The sequence below is a fragment of the Carassius carassius genome, chromosome 47 (assembly GCF_963082965.1).
Source record: "Carassius carassius chromosome 47, fCarCar2.1, whole genome shotgun sequence".
Classification (NCBI taxonomy): Eukaryota; Metazoa; Chordata; class Actinopteri; order Cypriniformes; family Cyprinidae; genus Carassius; species Carassius carassius.
The window spans coordinates 17,373,617-17,396,488 of NC_081801.1; the positions used below are offsets into that span (position 1 = coordinate 17,373,617).

The 22,872-nt window shown below is 36.7% G+C and overlaps 1 protein-coding gene across 1 annotated transcript; it reads right to left on the bottom strand.

The window, feature by feature from the left end:
- Window positions 1-9,817: 9,817 nt before the first annotated feature.
- Window positions 9,818-21,853, bottom strand: LOC132130207 (sodium-dependent phosphate transport protein 2A-like). The gene is made up of 10 exons (XM_059541902.1): window positions 21,724-21,853; window positions 21,392-21,535; window positions 19,818-19,929; window positions 19,525-19,720; window positions 18,573-18,665; window positions 18,438-18,498; window positions 17,451-17,618; window positions 15,281-15,397; window positions 11,684-11,808; window positions 9,818-10,725 (listed from the first exon to the last, which is right to left on the bottom strand). The coding sequence occupies exons 1-10, from the start codon at window positions 21,842-21,844 to the stop codon at window positions 10,159-10,161; spliced, it is 1,704 nt and encodes a 567-aa protein (XP_059397885.1). The 5' UTR covers window positions 21,845-21,853; the 3' UTR covers window positions 9,818-10,158.
- Between the last annotated feature and the right edge of the window lie 1,019 nt (window positions 21,854-22,872).

Consider the following 22,872-nt stretch of genomic DNA (forward strand, 5'->3'; position numbering starts at 1 on the left):
AATGGCGCTTTGTGTGGGTGCAACAAAAGTGGGCCCAGGTCACAGAGCAGGCAGGCGAGAGAGCTTTTGGGGTGGTCCGGACGTGGCGGGACTTTGCCCCTTCCTCTTTCTTACCCAATTATCAGGAAGATTTGGAAGACGTCAGGTCAAGCACAATCCTTGGCCGGGGACCCTGACGTCTTGGCGGTTTAGCGCGCTTAGCAGGACGAGCTTGTTGATGCTGCTCCTTAGGGGGCGCCGCCTGTGAGGTAGAAGGGGCAGGCTTGCTCTGATGCTGAGTCGGCGCAGTCCTGGGGCGACTCGATGCAGAGCTGGAGCGTTTGGGCAGAAAGTGTTGCATGACCTGTGACGACTTCTGTGCTGCAGTGAAACGCTCAGTGAATCCCTCTACAGCTGGCCCGAAGAGACCGGATGGAGAGACTGGGGCATCGAGAAAGGCTACCTTGTCGCTCTCTTTGATCTCAGTCAAGTTGAGCCAGAGGCGGCACTCTCTTTTTGAAAATGTGAAATATTTGTGTTCACCATAATAATGGCTCTTTGCGTGGGTGCAAGCAATGCGCCTGAACACACCTCTTTTTGAGACCAGCATGCCCATGGGTGCACAAATGACGTGGCGCTGGATGGGAAAATGCGAACGGCGCCGGACTGAAACTAGCAAACTTGCGTCGCATTGCGCCGGGTGTATAGTAGGGCCCTCATTCTTAAAGGGATAGTTCACCTTCAGTTGCTGGTCCCCATTGACTTGCACAGTGTTTTTTTTTTTCAGTCTGTGGGAACCAGTAACTGAAGGTGAACTATCGCTTTAAGCATGTTGATACTGTCTGTCTCTGTGCTCTGAGCAAATGTATATCAATTCGGACCATTTTACAAACCCTTTTGGCCAGCTGACTGAAGAGGAAAGATGACTCAAAAGAACAATTTTAAATAATTGATCACTGACCAGTGTTGGGGAGTAACTAGTTACATGTAACGGCGTTACGTAATTTAATTACAAAATTATAGTAACTGTAATTATTTACAGTTACTACGAAAAAATGAGTAATTAAATTACAGTCACTTATGAATTTTTTTACGATTACAAAGGGGATTACATTTGAATATTTACACACATCCACATACAGATTTAACTGATTTCTTTCCCAAATTGCACTGATTCTGAGACATACCGCCCTAATAATTTCCGGGATGCGGAAATACAGTCTGGTTCGTAGAATCCAGTCATAAAAACGAAGTGCCTAACGCGGACGGAATATGCCACATTTTGGATGACTAAATCAAAAGTAGGTCAGTACACTTGAATCAAAACATGACATGGACTAGTGTCTGTGAATATTAAGCCCCAAAAATGCAATATATGACTTTGCACATTCTCCGTGTCTGTGGAAATCAGGCGCGGACTGGACACCGGGAGAACCGGGACAATTACCGGTGACCTGGCAGCCGATTTTGCCCCACTATGTAATATCATTATTGTATAATTGCCTGCCGAATGTACTAAATCGATCATTTGCGAATCCCCCGTTTGATAATTAAATCTCTAATAAGTCATGAAGTGTTAGTCATGACTCGCGCGCTCTCCGCGCCTCCGCCAAACGGTTTGGATCAGACTCAGAGTAATCAATGCGAGAGAGAGAGAGAGAGAGAGACTATGGAAGCGCACAGCTGGAGAAGAGAAGCAGAACTACTGTTCAGGGTTTCAGGTCAGTTTAATCTGCTTTTTTGTCTTTGTTTTTTTTATTATTTAATCAAGCAGCAGCACGTTGCTCACCAGTCATCACTCAAAATACTATGTAAAGGACATCATTATTATCTGTTGTAATGTTACAGTAGTAATTTAGCTGAAAAAAATTCAGATTTTTTTTATAGGTTTAGGGGGAGCTACGACAGACAACAACACAACCCTTACGAAAATTAACATTTTAATATTTAACTATAAATCCAGAGAAAATTGTTACTATTGTTTAACTGTGATAACCAAAAATGTAAAATTATTTTACAAATGTATTTATTTAAAAATAAATACAAACCCATTTGCAAAAAATATATATATATATATATAAATATAAAAAATAAACAAGGTTATTTGACTTATATAGGCTAATAAAAGCATGGTTAATTTTTGTAAGGGAAAAATATGACTCGTGTACAGTATTAGGATTTTTCTATAAAGATATTGTAGTATTGTAGAGTATTGTATTGTAAATGTAATAACGAAGAGCTAGGATCCAAGTGCAATGAAAGAGTTTGAGAGAGCGACGACACAAGTCTCTGTAAACGGGAACACGTTATGCAGGGAAAAGGTCACTCATAACAGAAACGGCAAATAGCTAAGAACAAAGGATAGATCACGGGATGGTCTCCGTAGAGGGTCCTCGATGAATGGGTCAGTGGCTCTCTCTCTTGATTTAGTGAACGGCTGGCATGCAGCAGGTTAACGGGGAGACCGGCTAGCGGAGCCTTGACCTCTCGTCCCCACGTATTGGGCGGCCGCTATGCTCTGAGCGCTGCTCAGGTAGATCCTCGACAGCGGGAGGGCTGGACACAGTAGAAGAGAGGTTAATAGGCAGTGATAAGGTGTAGCTGACCTGAACCTGACTGTAGACAGGACTGTGACAAGACAAGACAGATACAGCAGGGTTTGTAGAAAGCCACCAGCATCATACTCCGATGAAATAATCCGACAGCTGGCAAGAAAACAGAGGACATTAAATAGCAAGCGAGTTAGAGAGGGAACAGGTGGAACGGATCAGCGAAAAGGCTACAAATGAGAAACAGCTGAAGAGGGAAAGGGAAAGAGTGAGGTAATGACCAGCAGAGGGAGGAAAAGGAAAGGAGAGACAGAGGGGAGAACCAGACTCATAACAGTAAAGTATAGTTTTGTTCAATCTTGAGTATTAAAGTCATGAGAGAGATGCATAACAGGGCAAAATAAAGAAACTGAAGAGAAAAATGGAAGTGAAGGTGCAGTTCAGGAGAGAACTTTTAATTATTTTGCATGTCCCCAAATTAAAGATTTAAAATAGATAAAAAATAGTATGTCCATGAATTTGTTTGTATGAGCTTGGATTTTCCAGTCAGATTTTTTTTCCCAGTCCGCCCCTCCTGTAAATTAATGGCAAAGACATGGTTTTAGTTTCTACACATAGGCCTACTGAAGCTTGCAGTGTTTTCAACCTCTGATGCCTCAATATAGGAGTACACGAGTACATAAACATAATTTCTAGAACTGCTCTGTGTCACTTCATGTGCATTTTACTTATTTTGAGAAAACTATCATCATATACAGAGACAGCAGTTTAAAAAAAACACCAATGTTTAGGAGTTTATTACACAGAATACGTCACATGCTTATTAGATAACTGTATTTAAGTTGATGTATATGCTTTTATTTATTATTCTTTAATTTTCACAAATTTAGAAAAGTAATCAAAAAGTACTCAAAAGTAATTAGTTACATTACTTTAATAAGGTAATTGAAAAAGTTACACTACTATTACATTTTAAACAGGGTAACTTGTAATCTGTAACCTATTACATTTCCAGAGTAACCTTCCCAACACTGTCACTGACACATCAACACTTTTTTCATTTTTATTGACAAATCTGTTCAGTGAATATGTCAATGACTCACCATAAATACAATGGCTCCGTCTGAAATCACATATTTCCCTACTATACAGTAGGTGAAAAAAAGAAGTGAAAATAGCAGTATGTCCAAATTCACAGTATTCTTACAACAGTAGACTTTTCTATCCCATGAGGGCATGTTAGAGGTTTTATTAACGGTAGTGAAGCAACTAGGGCTGCAACTAACGATTATTTTGATAATCGATTAATCTGTCGATTATTTTTACGATTAATCGATTAATCGGTTTATGTACTTATATTTTAGTTTTTCCCATTTTTCCCCCAAAGTAAATTATTAATAAAGGGTCTTTATAATTCAGCATAGATTTTTAAGAGATTTTAATAATTTTGCATTGTCATATCCTCATCACAAATATACCTGGAGTTGTTTTATTATGTGTTAGTAATCCTTTGTCGAACTCTTCTGCAATCAGAACACTGACCCATACTCTAGCAAATTTCACAAGGAGATCTCAAATAATGTTTTCACCATGGCAGTCCTTAGAGCTCCTAAAGTAGTTTAACATCCCGAACAAAGCTTATTAAGGAATCTTTCAGAACATATTTTCACGAAGAATAAGGATAAAACAGAATAAGATTGCAGTGCGTTGTATTTTATTATTTACTGGGAAACAGCTTTATAGCTTATGCTGTGAAATTGTAAACAATCCTTCGAATAAAGTGCCAATGGCATGAAACCTGAATGGAACTCACAATTTAAAGTAAAATCCATCAGAAGGTTGTCCAGAAAAAACGGACACACAAAAAACCTGCTGTGTGAAAAAGAGCAGTGAATACTTAGAAAAAAAAGTGCATTTCAAATATCTTTAAACATTTACCTCTCTCATTCAGTCATAATTAGGCTGCAAGACTGAATTATGAACTGGTAAACGACAAACTGATCACAGAACATGTTTGTAAAGCTTTAAATGTTAACTGTTAAAAAGCAATGTTATCAGCTTTTACGACTAAACATTTGCAAACAACATTGTACTGGAGAATCTGCACAAATAAAAGGCTTAGGGGCCGTTCACATATCGCGCCTAAAAACGCGTGGAAAACGCTAGGCGCACCGCTTTCTCCTTCTTTCCAAAACGCTCGGGCAGAAGCGCCCCTGAGGCGTCTGCCTTTGCTAAGCAACCATGACGCGCTCTCTCCTAGAAGACGCGGAAATTTCAGCAAAGGATAAATGGATTTGCAGCTCAAAAAATCGATTGCAGTAGCTCTGCTACTAAATTTATTTCAAAATGGGAATCCATATACAGCTATGATCAGCTGTTCCTTCATCTTGGCTGAGCTTTTAACGTTGTTACGGGAAAGGATGAAGCTGATTATTTAGTTCTTGTCACATGACCCGCGGTGCGCTTGCTGCATTCTGAAAAGTTGAAATGTTTTTAACTCGATGCGGTGTGCACGCGCCTGGAAAAACGGGTGCGTCGCGACCGCGTCGCTTCCATTATGAGCGCGCATACTGCGCGCCTACATTGGAAATAACGAACATGAGCGCGCAAAAGACGCGATATGTGAACGGTCCCTTAAACAGTTCAGTAGTGCAGAGTTTACAGGTTAATCTTCTTTTTTGAAGGCTCAAAATAAAGTACTCCCACATCCTGCTGAATGCTGCAGACGCAGTTCGGGAAGCACGTGACATAAAACGAGGCCAGCTATTGGCTATTCGCTACTTCTCCTGTTGTACTGGCTGAGTAAATCCTCCGGTGGCTCATTACTGCCACACTTTGGTCACCGCAGATTTGAAATATGCACGAAATAAGCCGCTTACGGCAAATAAATTATTTAGCAACGAATCGATGACTAAATTAGTTGACAACTATTTTAATAATCGATTTTAATCGATTAAATCGATTCGTTGCTAAATAATTCGATACTTGCTGTTTCTGGAATTATTGGTCACACTTTGGAATGTGTCGTATATACTAATTCAGTAAGTACAGTATGTACAGTAGGCCTGTCTTTCAGTCAAAGCTTGAGCAGCAGAACTGTCAGTGAAGGTACTGTTATTTATGCATCTGTCTGGCAGGCCTTGTTCCATATATATATATATATATTATATATTATATTATTTGAGCTTGACTGAAAAACAACCCTTCAGCAATTTCAGCAATGTTTTAGCAATGAGGCACTTGTGAGAATATGCTATTCTGTTGTCCCATTACTTTTGTGTTATGACACATTATACATTTTTTGTTATGAGAATTATTATATACTTTTTATTTTAAATATTTGGCAGCATAATATGAACCTAGCATGGGAAGTACAACCCGAATTCCGGAAAAGTTGGGACGTTTTTTAAGTTTTAATAAAATGAAAACTAAAAGACTTTCAAATCACATGAGCCAATATTTTATTCACAATAGAACATAGATAACATAGCAAATGTTTAAACTGAGAAAGTTTACAATTTTATGCACAAAATGAGCTCATTTCAATTTTGATTTCTGCTACAGGTCTCAAAATAGTTGGGACAGGGCATGTTTACCATGGTGTAGCATCTCCTTTTCTTTTCAAAACAGTTTGAAGTTGTCTGGGCACTGAGGCTATGAGTTGCTGGAGATTTGCTGTTGGAATTTGGTCCCATTCTTGCCTTATATAGATTTCCAGCTGCTGAAGAGTTTGTGGTCGTCTTTGACGTATTTTTCGTTTAATGATGCGCCAAATGTTCTCTATAGGTGAAAGATCTGGACTGCAGGCAGGCCAGGTTAGCACCTGGACTCTTCTACGACAAAGCCATGCTGTTGTTATAGCTGCAGTATGTGGTTTTGAATTGTCCTGCTGAAATAAACAAGGCCTTCCCTGAAATAGACGTTGTTTGGAGGGAAGCATATGTTGCTCTAAAACCTTTATATACCTTTCAGCATTCACAGAGCCTTCCAAAACATGCAAGCTGCCCATACCGTATGCACTTATGCACCCCCATACCATCAGAGATGCTGGCTTTTGAACTGAACGCTGATAACATGCTGATAGGTCTCCCTCCTCTTTAGCCCGGAGGACACGGCGTCCGTGATTTCCAACAAGAATGTCAAATTTGGACTCGTCTGACCATAAAACACTATTCCACTTTGAAATAGTCCATTTTAAATGAGCCTTGGCCCACAGGACACGACGGCGCTTCTGGACCATGTTCACATATGGCTTCCTTTTTGCATGATAGAGCTTTAGTTGGCATCTGCTGATGGCACGGCGGATTGTGTTTACCGACAGTGGTTTCTGAAAGTATTCCTGGGCCCATTTAGTAATGTCATTGACACAATCATGCCGATGAGTGATGCAGTGTCGTCTGAGAGCCCGAAGACCACGGGCATCCAATAAAGGTCTCCGGCCTTGTCCCTTACGCACAGAGATTTCTCCAGTTTCTCTGAATCTTTTGATGATGTTATGCACTGTAGATGATGAGATTTGCAAAGCCTTTGCAATTTGACGTTGAGGAACATTGTTTTTAAAGTTTTCCACAATTTTTTTACGCAGTCTTTCACAGATTGGAGAGCCTCTGCCCATCTTTACTTCTGAGAGACTCTGCTTCTCTAAGACAAAGCTTTTATAGCTAATCATGTTACAGACCTGATATCAATTAACTTAATTAATCACTAGATGTTCTCCCAGCTGAATCTTTTCAAAACTGCTTGCTTTTTTAGCCATTTGTTGCCCCCGTGCCAACTTTTTTGAGACCTGTAGCAGGCATTAAATTTTAAATGAGCTAATTAAATGGATAAAAGTGTAAAATTTCTCAGTTTAAACATTTGCTACGTTATCTATGTTCTATTGTGAATAAAATATTGGCTCATGTGATTTGAAATTCCTTTAGTTTTCATTTTATTAAAATTTAAAAAACGTCCCAACTTTTCCGGATTTCGGGTTGTAGCTTTAAATAGTAGTTATCAAATCAAACGTCTATCTGCCAACATGTCAACATTTTGGCTTGGAGATTTTGGCTTGACATTGAGATATATATATAATTAGTTGCCTCCCACATTTAATGTAGGCTGAACCCTGTTACCATATGTTTTTTCCTCCCACTTTATATTATTTCCATTACGACACTTCTCAGAAGAATGCAAAAGTTTTGTGAGAAAATGCAAAGGTTTTTAAATATAATTTTTAAATATAATCTTTTTAGGGGTGGAGCACAAATTTTATTTTAATCTCAAATTTTATTCCTTATAAATTAATTAATTAAAAAACATCACAGAGACCATGATGTTTAACTCCTTAGACATCATCAGAAGGTTGACATTTTTTTATAAACTTATACATTTAAAATAACAGCTTATATAAAACATCCAGGCTGAAGATGTATTTTTTCTTAAGCTGAAGCCCCTCCTCTCACTGACCAAAGAAAAATTTTTTTCCAAATATGTACCCCATTGTATTACTGAATTTCTGCAGCTGTGTAGTCTAGCGCTCAAACTCACAAAGAGTGAAGAGAGCATACCTGTTTAATCACAATATGAAATATAAACCATTCTAAGGATCAAAAAGCATTTAATGGACCACATATGTGACCCTGGGCAACAAAACCAGTCATAAGGGTTAATTTCTCGAAATTGAGATTTATACATCATCTGAAAGCTGAATAAATAAGCTTTCCTTTGATGTTTGTTAGGATAGGACAATATTTGGCCGAGATTAAAATATTTGAAGATCTGGAATCTGAGGCTGCAAATAATTTAAAATACTGAGAAAATAACCTTTAAAGTTGTCCAAGTGAAGTTATTACTAATAATCAAAAATTAGTTTTTGATTTATTTATGGCAGGGAAATGTACAAAATATCTTCATGGAACATGATCTTTACTTAGGCCCAATCAAAATTCTATTTGATACCCCTTCCCCTTCCCCTGGCGCCTACCCCTTCCCCTTGTCCCTTGAAACCGAGTGTCAAGGGGTAGGGGAGAAAATATTCCCCTAAGGATTGGGACCCCACTAAAATGCCGTCACACGTCATCATTCGTCGTCTGGCTCTTACAACAAATCTCACACACATATACTGGTGTGCATTAGAGCCTTTAATTATTGTTCTGTATTAATGAGCTGCTTACTGACACACACACACATCTGACATCGCGCAGCTCAACATCCAGATAAATAAACTTTTCAACGCTGCCCCACGAGTTTTATTAAATACAGTTTAAATACTGAATCGCTACATTATATTTTCCAGCGACGAGAGGATACAATCGCTGTTTTTAAGTAAACTCACTCTAAAAAGATAAACGCACAGACGCGAATATACGCAACTTCCATCTCTCTCTCTCTCTCTCTCTCTCTCTCTCTCTCTCTCTCTCTCTCTCTCTCTCTCGAATCGGAAATATTTGAGAAAATGGTTTAGCGATTTCTAATTATTGGGGGGATTAGCCCCCATCAATGTCTACGGCATTTATCGCCCTGATCAGACATATGCAGTCTGTAATGATATGACGTTAGCAAATATTAGCGATTTTTTTGCAAACATTTCTTTGTGTAACATGACCATTAATATGAACTTACAATTGAATGTAACATATAAAACAAATGATAACTTTTCATTTAAATCTTTATTTATGCCAAAAAAGCTTATTTATGTGTCTTTTTGTTGGCTGTAGCAGCCATGTTGCCGAGATAATTCATACCCCTTCGTTTGAAGTGTGGTCCCGAAAAATCTTCGTATGAAGGGCTATCTTGCCCTTCCTCTTACCCCTACCCCTCCAACCAAAAGAGAATCGAGACAGGGGAAGGGCTAAGGGGTAGAATTGGGATTATTGGGCCTTAATATCCTAATGATTTTTGGCATAAAAGAAAAATTTATCATTTTGACCCATACAATATATATATAATAATACATTTATTTATTTATTTATTATTATTATTATTTTTTTTGCTATTGCTAAATATATACACCAGTAACTTAAAGGGTTAGTTCAACAAAAAATTTAAATTAGGCTGCTTTTCACTCACCCCTGATGCATCCTAGGTGTATATAACTTTAATCTTTCAGATGAGTTATAGTAAAAATTGTCTTTGATCTTTCAAGGTCTATCATTGCAGTCATCGGGTGTTGCATTGCTTCAGTCCAAAGGAAGTTAAATAAAAAGCGCCCATCCATATATTAATAATAAAAAAAAAGTGTCTCACACAGCTCCAGGGGGTGAATAAAGGCCTCCTGTAGTGAATCAATCCGTTTTTGTAAGAAAAAATTCCATATTCAAAATGTAATAATCTAGTTTGCGCTCACTGTTGTAAACGGAAGCAGTTGCAGGTGGACGACGTATGAGGGCGGCTGAGACTTTTTTTAATGGATGGGCGGTTTTTATTTAACTTTTTTTGGTCTGAAGAAATGCAACACCCGCTGACTGCAATGATAGAGCTTGAAACATCAAAGACAATTTGTGATTCAAATCTGACTGGATTCGTCTAAAAGAAGAAAGTCATATACACCTTGGATACCTCGGCGGTGAGTAAAACACAGCCTAATTTTGGGTTTTGGATGAACTAACCTTTTAAGACTGATTTTGTGGTCCAGGGTCACATATATTGTCTACAGCCTACTGCTTTTGCCATTCAGTGAGTCAAAAACAGCCCCAGTCTCGGTCTCATAACTATAAATGAAAGATGGACCATTTTGTGATAAAGGTGCAAGATTTTTCTCAGCTTCACATTCTGTCAGCTGTGGAAGATCCTCAAGAGACGTGTGGCTCTGATTATTGTTCCGGGTTTTCCTGCAGCACAATGTGACTCTTGTGATGATTTTATCCATTGGTTTGAGTGAGTGCATCCAGAGAGGCAGGTGGTCCCAGGTTTGCAGCCACCAAGGCAGGAGGTGAGGGTTTTGTAATTGCAGTCTATTCACAACAACAATGCAGAGGAGAACAGCAACACATGGAACACAGATACCCACCACAACCTGCCATCCAGCCATTGAGAGTGCAAAGACAATGGATGGCAGAAGGAGGAAGCAAAGAATCAGGTACAGCACAGCAAACCACCGGTATTTTGCTGTCCTCTCACCCAAAAATCTTGCCATGCGGATGGGGAGACGGCTAAGAGGAACTGGGTACCAAAGTAATATGCCCAGAACATTGAAGATGAAATGACACAGAGCAACCTGTGAGAGAGGATGTGCAGAGCATCATGAGGGACAGAACATGGTTTAATTTACTTTACAAACCATGTAATGGGTCTGTGCTATGAGTCTTCTAGGAATGAGAGACTTCTTTTTATTATCTTATCAAAATCTATCTTGCCCAATATTTTGATACCGATATATCAATTCATTATGAAAATTAAATAGACTTAAACTGCAAACTATCAGACTTTTATTTTATCATTTATCACATCTGCATGAAATGCCGGAATGCACTAAATAATTCAAAGGTGACAGTAAATGTGACATTTATAATATAACAAAAGATTTCTGTTTCACATAAATGCCGCTCTTTTGAATATTTAGTTTCAAGAAAATAAAATCTGAAAAATAATTTTTGCCATATAACATTCAATTGGAAAGCTGTCGTTCATTTGGATTTTATGAACAATTTTGATTTCATGGTGACTTTATAACAAATAAACATGGTAAATATGAATTTAAATAAATATTATAAACATCACAAATACATAAATTATAATAATCATTATTTATCATTATTTAGTGTAAAATAACATTAAATTATATTTGCAACAATATGTTTCAACATTTCTCTGTGTTAAAATAAACAGGAGGAATTTTTCCTATCCTCAAAAATGAAATCCTCAAAGATATATATTTTTTTAACTTCGAAGTTCTTATAATTCATAAATTATGATTCACATTTGTTGTTACTTTTACAATAGTAAAAAAATAAAATTAAATAATAAATAATTAAAATGTATTTATTTATAATGATAAAATAACAATATAATAAAATCAAATCAATAAAGAAAAAGAAAAAAACGTATGTGAGGATCAATCCTGTCCATGCAACATATTATGAAAAGCATCAGTATTTTAAGATCAATCCCCCATTCATAGAGTCCTCTAACTCTGTTTAATTAAGTCAGAAAGTTCATGTTTCAAATGGGATCACCTGAAAGGCCGCAGCGAGCTTGTCTCCTGGGCTAGCTAATGCGGCTAAGATGGCTGTAGTGGTTGTTCCGATATTGGAGCCCAAGGTCAGAGGGTAGGCCCGCTCAATACTTATCACACCAATGCCTGAAAACACAATGAACGTGAGAGTTGACCAGAGCAGATGATTGTGTTTATAATGATACCTTCTAATAAGGTGAATCCAGCCTTATTAAGAGCAAACTGGATGACCATGTATGACCATGACAGAACTGGCATTCACCTTATGAAAATGGCCTTGTCCCAAATGACACACACATATCCCTCAGAGTCTATATTTTACTGCATGGATTTTGAGGGAATAATCTGCTATGAAGTCCTACCATGGATTCAGTAAAAGGGTACAACGAGGGCACATAGTGGCTACTGAGGGATTACAAATGTATAAAACGTTAAATCTAGGTTCCAATATAATAGTAGACATTTTGAGGTAATAAAGCTGACATATCCAAGAAGATCAAATCAGGAAAATCAAGTGTTTGAGATAATGACCTTTTGTCTTCATGCACTTCCTGTATTTTAACTGCATTTAAATGACACTGTTATGCTGACAAGACCAACGATGGGAAAATGGCCAGTATCAGGCCGATCTCTGTATTCAATTTGCATGCTTTGTTTAAATTGTTTCCACCTCTACTGTATGTATCCCTCCCACTTGTATAAAAACTCCAAAGTATCATTGCTTTGGTGAGACTTGGATGACTGCAGCGATGCACAGCGAGTCCTCAAATGAAGAGGAACTTCTGTATAAAAGATATCCCAGCATCTCCTGGTCTTCGTTCTGAGTTTCCAACACTACAAAGGGGGCATTTCTATGTCAATGACATGACATATTTTCTTGATGTATAAATTTATTCAAAAATACATAAAAATGCAATTAATGAATACAATGACTTTTATACAACTCTTTATTTTTTTGTGAAATTTGATTCATTTTAACTACTTTTAATAAAAAATAAATAAATAAATAAACTAATATCCTAATTGTCACAATCACTGTCCATCCCAGATTTTAGCCACTATCGAGGACTTCATTCCCCATAATCCTTTGCCTGGTCTAAGAATTCATTGTTTGCATCTGTGTCTTGTTAGCATAATTAGCTCACCCTATCAGTCCGTTCCTCACTGTCATTTTTTGTTAATTATTATATGTTTCATTACTGCGATTTTAAGCCTTGTATCCTTGTTATCCTGTATGTTGATTTCTGGTCTTGTTATTCTGCCTGTTTTCTGGATTACTCTGTTTGCCTCAGCCTAGTGATGGGAGAAATGAACCATTTCAAATCTTAGAACCAATTGCTTCGCAAAATGTTTCGAAGTGCTTGAAACATCACACTCCGGTGTTGCCTGCTGATCAAAACTCAAAAACTCAGGGTAAAACATGCATAAAAACAGCTTTCACAAACAGTGCAAATACTTTCTTGAAAGCATAATATATAAAATATGATCAAAATGATAAAATAATGTGTCTTTAAAATAATTATTATTAATTTACAAGTGCTTGTTTTGTTTGTTTAATGGTGAGCTTGTCTAAACAGGCCAGAAGGGACTATAAACTACGCATCCTTTTAATTACACAAGTTTATCATTAAAAATGTCTACAAATTGATCCAAGATCATATAAAACCCATTTAGTCAGTGGATCGCCGCTAGGGGGGGTGATCTCAGTGAACTCGCATTCATGGGTTCACAGAGATCGCCCCCCCAAAGGCGAACTATTTTTTTCCTTTTTTTTTTTTTTTTTTTATTAGCATATGTATATAATATAAACAATATATTAGTGCAAGCATATATATTTTAGGAATCAGAACAATTCTGGCAAAAGTATATATTAAACAAGTACAATCATTTCTGCACAATGTAACATTTCCAAATAGTACAAAAAAAATAAAAAATAAAATAATAATAATTATATATATATATATATATATATATAATCAATCATGGTACATGAAAGATCTCATCATATTTCTTTAAAAATAAGTACATTGCGAGCTACTGAAATCTTGAAACATTTCGAAACAGTTATGACGTAACAAAGTCTCGTTTACTGAAATCACGTGACTTTAGCATTTTGATACGCACTCCGAAACACTGTTTCGAAACAAATGATTTGAAAATCACTACCTCAACCACTCATTCTGTCATTGTTTTGGACTGCCTATTTGTGTATGACCTTTTGTCTACCTTTTGGATTACGTTTGAGGATTAGCCTACCCCTTAAATAAACTACTGCTTTTGGATCCTCTACCTTCATGTCCATGTGCAGTTCATGACACTAATGAAGAAAAAGGAAAATATATATATATATATTTATGATATATGGGCGGGATGAAAGTAAAAAATATTCTGATATCTTAAAACCTTACACAAACATTTTTTTTTTATAAATTCAAGTTTTATTCAGCAAGTACAGTACAGTCAAAAGTGACACATTTAAAATGTTACAAAATACTTTAAATAAGTCTTCTTTTGAACTTTCTATATATATATATATATATATATATATATACATATATGTATATATATATAATATTATTCATATGAACATTTGTAAGTTTAATTTTCTTGATATTGAAGTTTTTCAAGAATGTTTCAACATAATTGCCACATGCATTTTAAACTAGATTTTTACGTTGTTGTTTTTTTTCTCTATCTTTATTTATAGCGGACACATCCACATGAAGTGAACCATTTTCAACTGGACTGTTTGAAAAAGTTACCTATGTGTTTGGCTTTCAGAGGGAAAAAAAAATGTTCCAAAAATATAGTATGCACATTTTACAGCTTCTGTGGCAGCTCTAAAACTCTTTGGGATTAGTGGTCTCTCTGGCAGTGTAATTAAGATGCTGTGGATCCTTAATCTAGCTGTCATGCCTCACTAGAAAGTCTAATCACTGTGTAGCTAATTACATTAAATCCAGGAGCAATGTTAGACCATCACTCTTCTATTTCGTCAGAAGGGCAGGTGGATTAGAAAGTGTTTAAAGCATCAAGTAAACATCTCTGTTCTCTTGACACTAGTTCTGCCTTCCTCTATTTAATTTCCATCTCGCTTGCTCTTATTTGTTGATGCATAACAACTTATGTCTGTCATTCCGCTGGGAAATCGAGTGCATGAGTTACCGTATCGAGTAAACCTTGACATTATTTACAGGCCAGAACAGACCATTGATTCTCAGAGTGCAAAGCTCATAGACTAGAGAAAATGAATGAGTTGAAGTCGACAGTCAACTCTGTGAGGGCTAAAGATTAACTCCTCTGAGGCTTAGTGGTGATTAAATGCAAATATTAGAACAATACTCAGAGGTGCTCTTGGCTGTAATGAATTTCTCATGTCATCTGGGAGCACAGCTAAATTATACAGGAGATATTCAAACACTTTGTTGACACTTTTTTGCCCATAGGTTCAGCCTGGTCATCTAAGATCTGTTCCCCAGGAACACATGATAGGTAAAAATTGATAGCCTGAATGCACTGTAAGTCGTTTTGGATAAAAGCGTCTGCTAAATGCATACATTTATTTTTTTAATTTTAATTTAAGAGTGGAAGGACTCACCTATCAAAGGAGTGATGGCAGAAGTGAACACTGAGCTGCTCTGAACAACAAAGGTCATGCCAGCACCAACCAGAATAGCCAGGTAGCCAGTCAACCAGCCGAACGGGAAAGGAAAGTCTGCAGGAAAGTGTTTTGTTTATATCTCTTGAAAAATCAGCAAAAATGACAAGATACTTGAGGCTCCCTTTGGGGTTTCTCAGACAGTAAAACTGAGCAGAAAAGTTGGGATATTTTGTGAAATGCCCTAACATCAAGAATATTTTATTTGCTCATTCTCTTTAATAACCTTCATTTAACTGAATAAAGATTTAAGAAAAATCCAATGTTTTCACTGGCCAACTTAATTTTATTTTGTAAATATAACCAAATTTTGATTTTGATTTAATTACAAAGTTTAATTGTTTGGGAATTAAGGATACTAATTGTTAAAGTTTTCCAAGCTAAATGTTTGCCCAATCGCAACTGATACAAGACTTCAGATGTCTGTGATCGTTGTTGTCTGATTCTCCTTTTCATGACTGGTCATACATTTTCAATAGGAGACAGATCTGGACTGCAGGCCAGTCAAACACATTCCCTCTGTCTATGAAACCATGCTGTTATAGCACAAGAAGAATAAGACCTTGCATTGTCTTGATCTAATAACCATGGGCTTCCCATGAAAGACTTCATCTTGATATGTCTCTGAACATACCAATATATTCCTCCATGTCAATGATACCTTCGCAGACATTCCAGTCACCCATGCCGTTTGCTCTGCTGCACCCCCATACCATAACAGATGTTTGCTTTTGCATCTGTCACTGATGAAAGTCTGGATGGTCCTTTGGTCTTTGGGACTGGGAGCTCGACGTCCATTTTTCCCAGAAACAAGTTGAAATGCAGACTCATCAGACCACAGCACACATTTCCACTGTCTTTTTGTCTATCTGAAATGAGCTCGAGCCCAGAGAACCCAGCAGCATCACTGCATAGAATTGAGGCATAACTTTCTCCTAGAGTAACAGAGATTCAGGTTGCATTTATTGATGCAGCAGCAGATTTCTGTTAACCGACAGTGGTTTTCCGAAGTACTCCTGAGCCCATGTGGTTATATTTAACACTGCAGCATGACGGCTCAAACACATTCAACTGAGGTTTCCTGCCTGGCCCTACACAAACTGATATTTCTCTGGATTCCCTGAATCTTTGCACAATATCATGTATGGTAGTTGGAGAAAGACCGAAATTCTTTAAGATTTTGCATTGAGAAATTTAATTTAATTTACTTGTTTATTTTTGTTATTTGACACTTGAAATTTGGCACAAAGGGATGAGCCATGATCCAGCTTTGCTTGCGAAGACCCAAACATGATCCTTAACCTGCTTATTGTGAACTGTTTCAAAACAGTTTAATTTGGATATTCTAACATATTTTCACCTTTACTTTGCCTCTGTCCGAGCTGTTTTGGAGCGTGTTGCAGCCATAGAAATCAAACTTTGTTTATATTTTTAATTTAACCAATTTAAGTTGGTCAGTGAAAAATGTGGAAATCTTTTCTTTGTACTTTTGTCAATACTAAAACAAAAAAAAAAGTTAAAGAGAATTACCAAATCACAGATTCTTGATTATATTGCATTTAACAAAACAGGATTTTTTTCTGGAATTGGGGTTGTATTTGGTCACACATAGGGAAGCGATTCTCACTGTTAACTAACTATTAAATACAACTTTTGCCTCAAACTCCTACTTTGCTGCTTATTAATAGTTTATATATATATATATATATATATATATATATATAATCAGTAGTTACACAAGATTCAGTTTGATAGTTTGATTTATAAAGTCAGTTCAATATCATTTAAGTTGAAATGAGTTGTACCGCCAATATGATCCAACTTAAGGCAGTGATTCCATTCAATTAAGTTCAGTTAAGAAATTCCTGATGGCAAATAAATCAATGGATTATAATCAATATTAAATGAGATTAAATGAGATCAGTGATAAATTAAATGATCAAAATAAATGTAATAAATGTTGATGATCTGATCAGTCCATCAAGATTAATAAAAGCAGAATCATGTGATACCTGTGGTAGAATTTTTTTTTTAATATATGAGAAATCTTTTACAACATTTGACATGGACCCTCACAATCACATTACCTGTGTAAATAGATAGTTCCCACCTGAGTTGATGATTTTCTGGATAGCTTTGGCTACTTGTCCCTGGAGAAGGGAGTTGAGAAACTTAACCAGCAGCAGAAGGCAGGTGCAAAGCACCAGCAGAGAAGAAGCCAGCAGAATCAACCCCACAGACAGATCAGACAAACCCGTCTCGACAAAAAGATGAGTGCCTGTTCCAACACACACATGTATTTACATCTCCAAATCTGCCCGTCACTCATGCGTTGACAGGCATATGTTCATATAAACAGTGATTACCCCAACAGCTGCTGATTATGATGTGTTAGATGAAAGAGTATTTTAAATTTGATAATTATTTATGCATCATGAGAAAATGGCTTCTAAAAATGAGGCCCACGTTTATAATTGAGGGCTTTAGCCACTGACTGTGCCCTGAAAAATATGGAATTATTACTTTATTTCCTCAATATGATGGCTCTTGTGTTTGAAAGATGATAAAATAAATAAATAAATAATAATAATAATAATAATAATAATAATAATAATAATAATAATAATAATAATAATAATATGCAGCTTATTGCCTCAAAGTCATCATATGAGCCTGGATGACTCAAAAGCTCATTCAAAGTTTAAAAACATCTTGCTTCCTAAGACAGCCTGTACGCTGTTTGTTACTGTTGTTGATGTCGGATGTGTAGTTCGTCTTTTAAACAAGCATATGACTCAGTGGCTGTTTCTATCACAGGATGTACTAATACAGAATAAATTATAGTTATTAGCTTTGAGTAAACGAAGAAGAGCCAGTCTACAGAGGGACTAAAAAATTAGTTTTCTTCACAGCAAAAAAGGGTGCATTGTTTGAATACAGCATTTCTCTGTATTAAAAAAAAAGTATGAAGCCAGATAGAATGGAAAAAACTTTGTAATTTAAAAATGTATGCATGAAATGACTAAAGGCTGATCAATCAAAGTCTTTGTCCATTTCATTCTCTATTCCTTTGAAATCTGATAGAGTTTCAACTTACATTTTTCAGCATTTTGCACTGTTGAGTTTTCTGAAGGCACTATAGAAAAATTTTCTTGGATCTGGGGATAATGAACGTAGATAACATCAGAACATGAAAGATCTTCATCTGTAAGAAAACAGAGATGTCGCTCACCATGATCCGTGTCTGGCACCAGACTTTTATCAGGCTCCTATTGCGTAGCACCTCTTGCCCTGTTGCTATACCTACGATTACTGTCTTATCCAGCTGAAAAGGAAAAAACATTTAAATGCCTTTTAACTCTAAACCCATTTTAATGAGACCAAAGAGTACTGATAGAGCTACAGACGTTTTCACAAGCTCCAAAGCATTTAACAAGAAAACTAATGATAAGTTTTTTCTTTTTATTGATAAAGACACCCTACTGGCTGCATACCTAAAGGAATAAATCATCCAAAATATTGTTTATTCATCATCATGTTGTGCCGTGAAACACAAAAGGGGAAGTTTTGAAGAGTATTCCGGCTGCTTTTGAATATGGGATATGAAGCCCCAAAAAGGTCAAAAAGCAAAATACAAGTAAGACTTATGTGCTACATTCTAAAGATGTGGTCACATTTTGGTCAAATTTCACAAGTAAAAAATTCCATTGCCTTTTGTAAATAGTGTAGCGACGATTGAACACAGAAGTCACTTTCAAACCAAGAAGCTTTCTGTTGGTCAACACAGCAAATCCATCTGACCAATTTAAATCCACAGGAAATTCTCTGTGTGGAAAATTTCACCCTCACACAAAATATCCACATTGTGTGAATTGCTATTGAAATGACTGGATTTTGCCTGGTTAATTTAACTGTTTCAACTGTGGACTTCCTCATTCCCATAAAATGTGTAAAATTTTGATGCATTGTATAGCTTGAGAACACTTTTTATAAAGAGCATGATTCATGTGGACTACATTTATAATACTTTTATTGCACCTTTTGTCTTTTTTTTTAATATTGACAGCCTATGAAGGATTTACCAAAAGTCTCTTTTCTCTTTTCCATAGAAGAATGAAAGGCGTCCTTGATGATCCTAGAACATATTCTTATCAGTTAGACTTCAATAGAGAATAATACTGTACCTGTATAATACGTTTCGTGAGGGGTTCTGTGATGACTTTCAGGAGCTCTGGACCATTCTCTCCAGTCACGAGGTTGAAACTTTCAACCACCGCCCCCGACGTGAGCCTCATCATGCCAGTGATGGCTTCCAGTGGCAGCAACACCAACACTGACAGCCAGTTAAAGCAATCGTGCACTGTGGCACCCGCAAAGGCTCTGAAACAGATCCACACAGAAAGTGTCACTTAAGAACTCCAAACTTTCTATTGATAGTTGAATGCTGACAGTATGAGGTACTGTATGCTTTCTCTACCGTTTGAACTCCTCTCTCTCCCCTGCCTGCATCAGAGCCACGATGGTGTTAGTGACAGATGTGCCTATGTTTGAGCCCATGATGATAGGAATGGCGGATCCAACATCCAACACTGCATGAAACATAGAATGCAGAAACCCAATCGATAGATGTGAGTCACGTTTCATTAAGTACAACAATCCTCCTTAGCCAGTTATGAAAAACACAAGGGCTCCTATCATCTACAAAAGTCATTCTCTGGAAATTCATTCTCTGAAAATCACTATTAGATGGCTACACAGAAAAATGCCCATTACAATATAAAATAACACCATAGCAACAAAGTGAACATTACTATAATAATATTAAAACTTCCCAAAAATGAGACGCATAAATAACATGGTTCCATTTGCGCTTGTATGCAGTTTGCTACAAAATACAATAAAGTAGCATAGTTTGTTACCTAGATGAATGGAGCATTGCCACTCAGCCAACAAATATGTTCTAAAAACATTTTGATAACATTTCCTATAGAACGAATGTTATGTTACTGGAAGAACATTTGTTCATTTTTGCTCAATTTGAAATAACCTTGCCAGAACAATATTGTGTACTTTCTGAGCAGGTACTACATTTGATAAGAAACAAACTTTGTGACCATTTAAAAAGTATGTTCTTTTTCAAGGGAACTTCGAACTGTGTCTTCTAAGGGTCGCTATGGGGAAAACGCCTTGTCGGGACCCGTGTCTGAAGCATACATTGAAAAACACCAACAACACGTTGGGCGGCAACAGCCCATGATGTCACTACCGGTGCAACTAAAGTATAAATCCTTTTCTCCATCTTCACTGACTGTTTTGTTTGTGGTTTCCCCATAGCAACCCCTACAGTACACAGTGTCTTGTTCCCTACTCAGGGAACCATTGTTACATAAGTAACCTGAGAAGTTATATATGAATGTTTGTAGTATGAAAGAAATTCAGGCATACTTCAAGAAGGGTATACCTGCATCCTAAAATTACAACCTAAAAACAAGCTAATATTACAAACTTAAGTAGTACAAGTTATTTCTTCCGCAAAAAATGTATACAAAATAATGGCTGAGAGGATATCATGAAGCAATCTACTCAAGTAAATTTATTTTGTCTGATGGCATTGGTTGGTTTCTTTGTAGGAGAGCATAACTTGTAATAGGCATAACTTATAGGGGCGTGGTTTGTTCTTGCCGTTCACAACTCTTTTCCTATGGCCTCATGGGATAGTAAAATGTCCGTTGGATGCACACTTTAGAATCTCTGCAGAACTAGTACGTCATATGGGAACTTTTGCCTACCGTTTTATAAATAATATGAATTTGAACATATTTGTTACACATACTGCTTTTTCGCCTACTTCATAGAAGGGAAGTAATAATAAACAAACACACAAACTGAATATTAGAAAATATCAGACACTAGATGGCAGTGATGACCAATCAAAATTGAGTATTCCAGAGTGCCGTCTAAAAAATGTTAAGTATTAAAATATACTAACATTAATAGGTTTTTAGGTTTGGCAGAGCAATACTATGTTTGTAAAGGCTGCGTTTGACTTACATCCGGAAGAGACCAGACTGACAACAATGGAGGTGGAAGTGCTGGAACTTTGGACCAGGACAGTAACCAGTATTCCCACCACCAGTCCCGCCACAGGGTTAGAGAGGACAGCGTTGTCCTTAAATATGTCCCCTGCAACCTTACCTATCCAAACATACAACAAAGTCCACTCAAAGCTTTTATTTCCACACTAAGGATGTGATATTGAGATTAGTAGTTAGTTGTCACAAAGTAACTAGCTTTTTACATTTCTTTTGGAAATAGGATATTCACAATAGTTACTGTATAAGAGAACAGTGGAAAATGTCAAACAAAAAGGTGTTAAAGGTTACCTCCAGCTAACTGAAAGGCTGAGCTGAGGATGTCCAGTGAACAGATGAACATGTACAGAAATAGAAGAAGAAGTGGTATCTTGCAAATATTGATGAAGATTTGTTTTCCCATTGTCCTCATTAAATGGTTCTGGCTAAAAAGATCATATATATTACACGCACACGCACACACACACACACACACACACACACACACACACACACACACACATAACAATTCTGAGTTAATTTATTCCACTCTCTTTTTCTTTTTCCTTCCTCTTTTTGATTTTATTGACAATCACAGTCTTGTTCGTGAAGCAATTAAACACAAGACATGAGATTATGAGAAAACAACATGATCAGTACGTACCTCGTCATAGAATGATGCACTGCTCATCTGTCTTGCTGTCTGTGTATGCATTTATCAGCCATCATTTATACCTACCATCTCAGTTTGGGTGACAAAGTCACTCATTATGCAGTGCAGAGTTAAAATTTAAATGGAAAAACATGAGGAAATTAAAGTTGTTTATTTACATAAACTACCCGCAACCTCAAATGATTTTATTCACAATGCTTTAGCTGTGACAGAGCAGCATAGCTCAATAGTTGTTCATGTCACTCTGAGGGGCCCGAGAATGGACAGTGGGACACCAAGTGGTAAGTTTTTTTTTTCAAGACATTGATGAATAGTTTGTATACATCCAGACCTGCTCTGCTTTTCAATTACATTTCCTGATTGCAGATAGCAAAATGCATGACTTGTGCATAATGCATAAATTATGGATGTTTAGATTTATAGAAGGTAGACTGTAGAGGTAAAATAAGAGTTCACCCAAAAATGAAAACTTGAAATTTTTATTTTATTTTATTTTTGTTACCCTCAGTTAATCCAAGATGTAGATGAGTTTGTTTTTCATCTGAACAGATTTGGAAAAATTAAGCGTTACATCACTTGCTCACCTAACCAAATAGATCCTCACAAAAAATAATAATAATAATAATAATAATTCAGATAATATGAAAAAAATATTTTTTTCACTGGAGAAAATATTATGGATATCTCTCAATCTGATGGCACCCATTCAGTGCATTTATAAGCAAGTGATATAATGCAAACTACATTACAATCTACATCTTGGATGGTCTCAGGGTGAATTCCTTTAA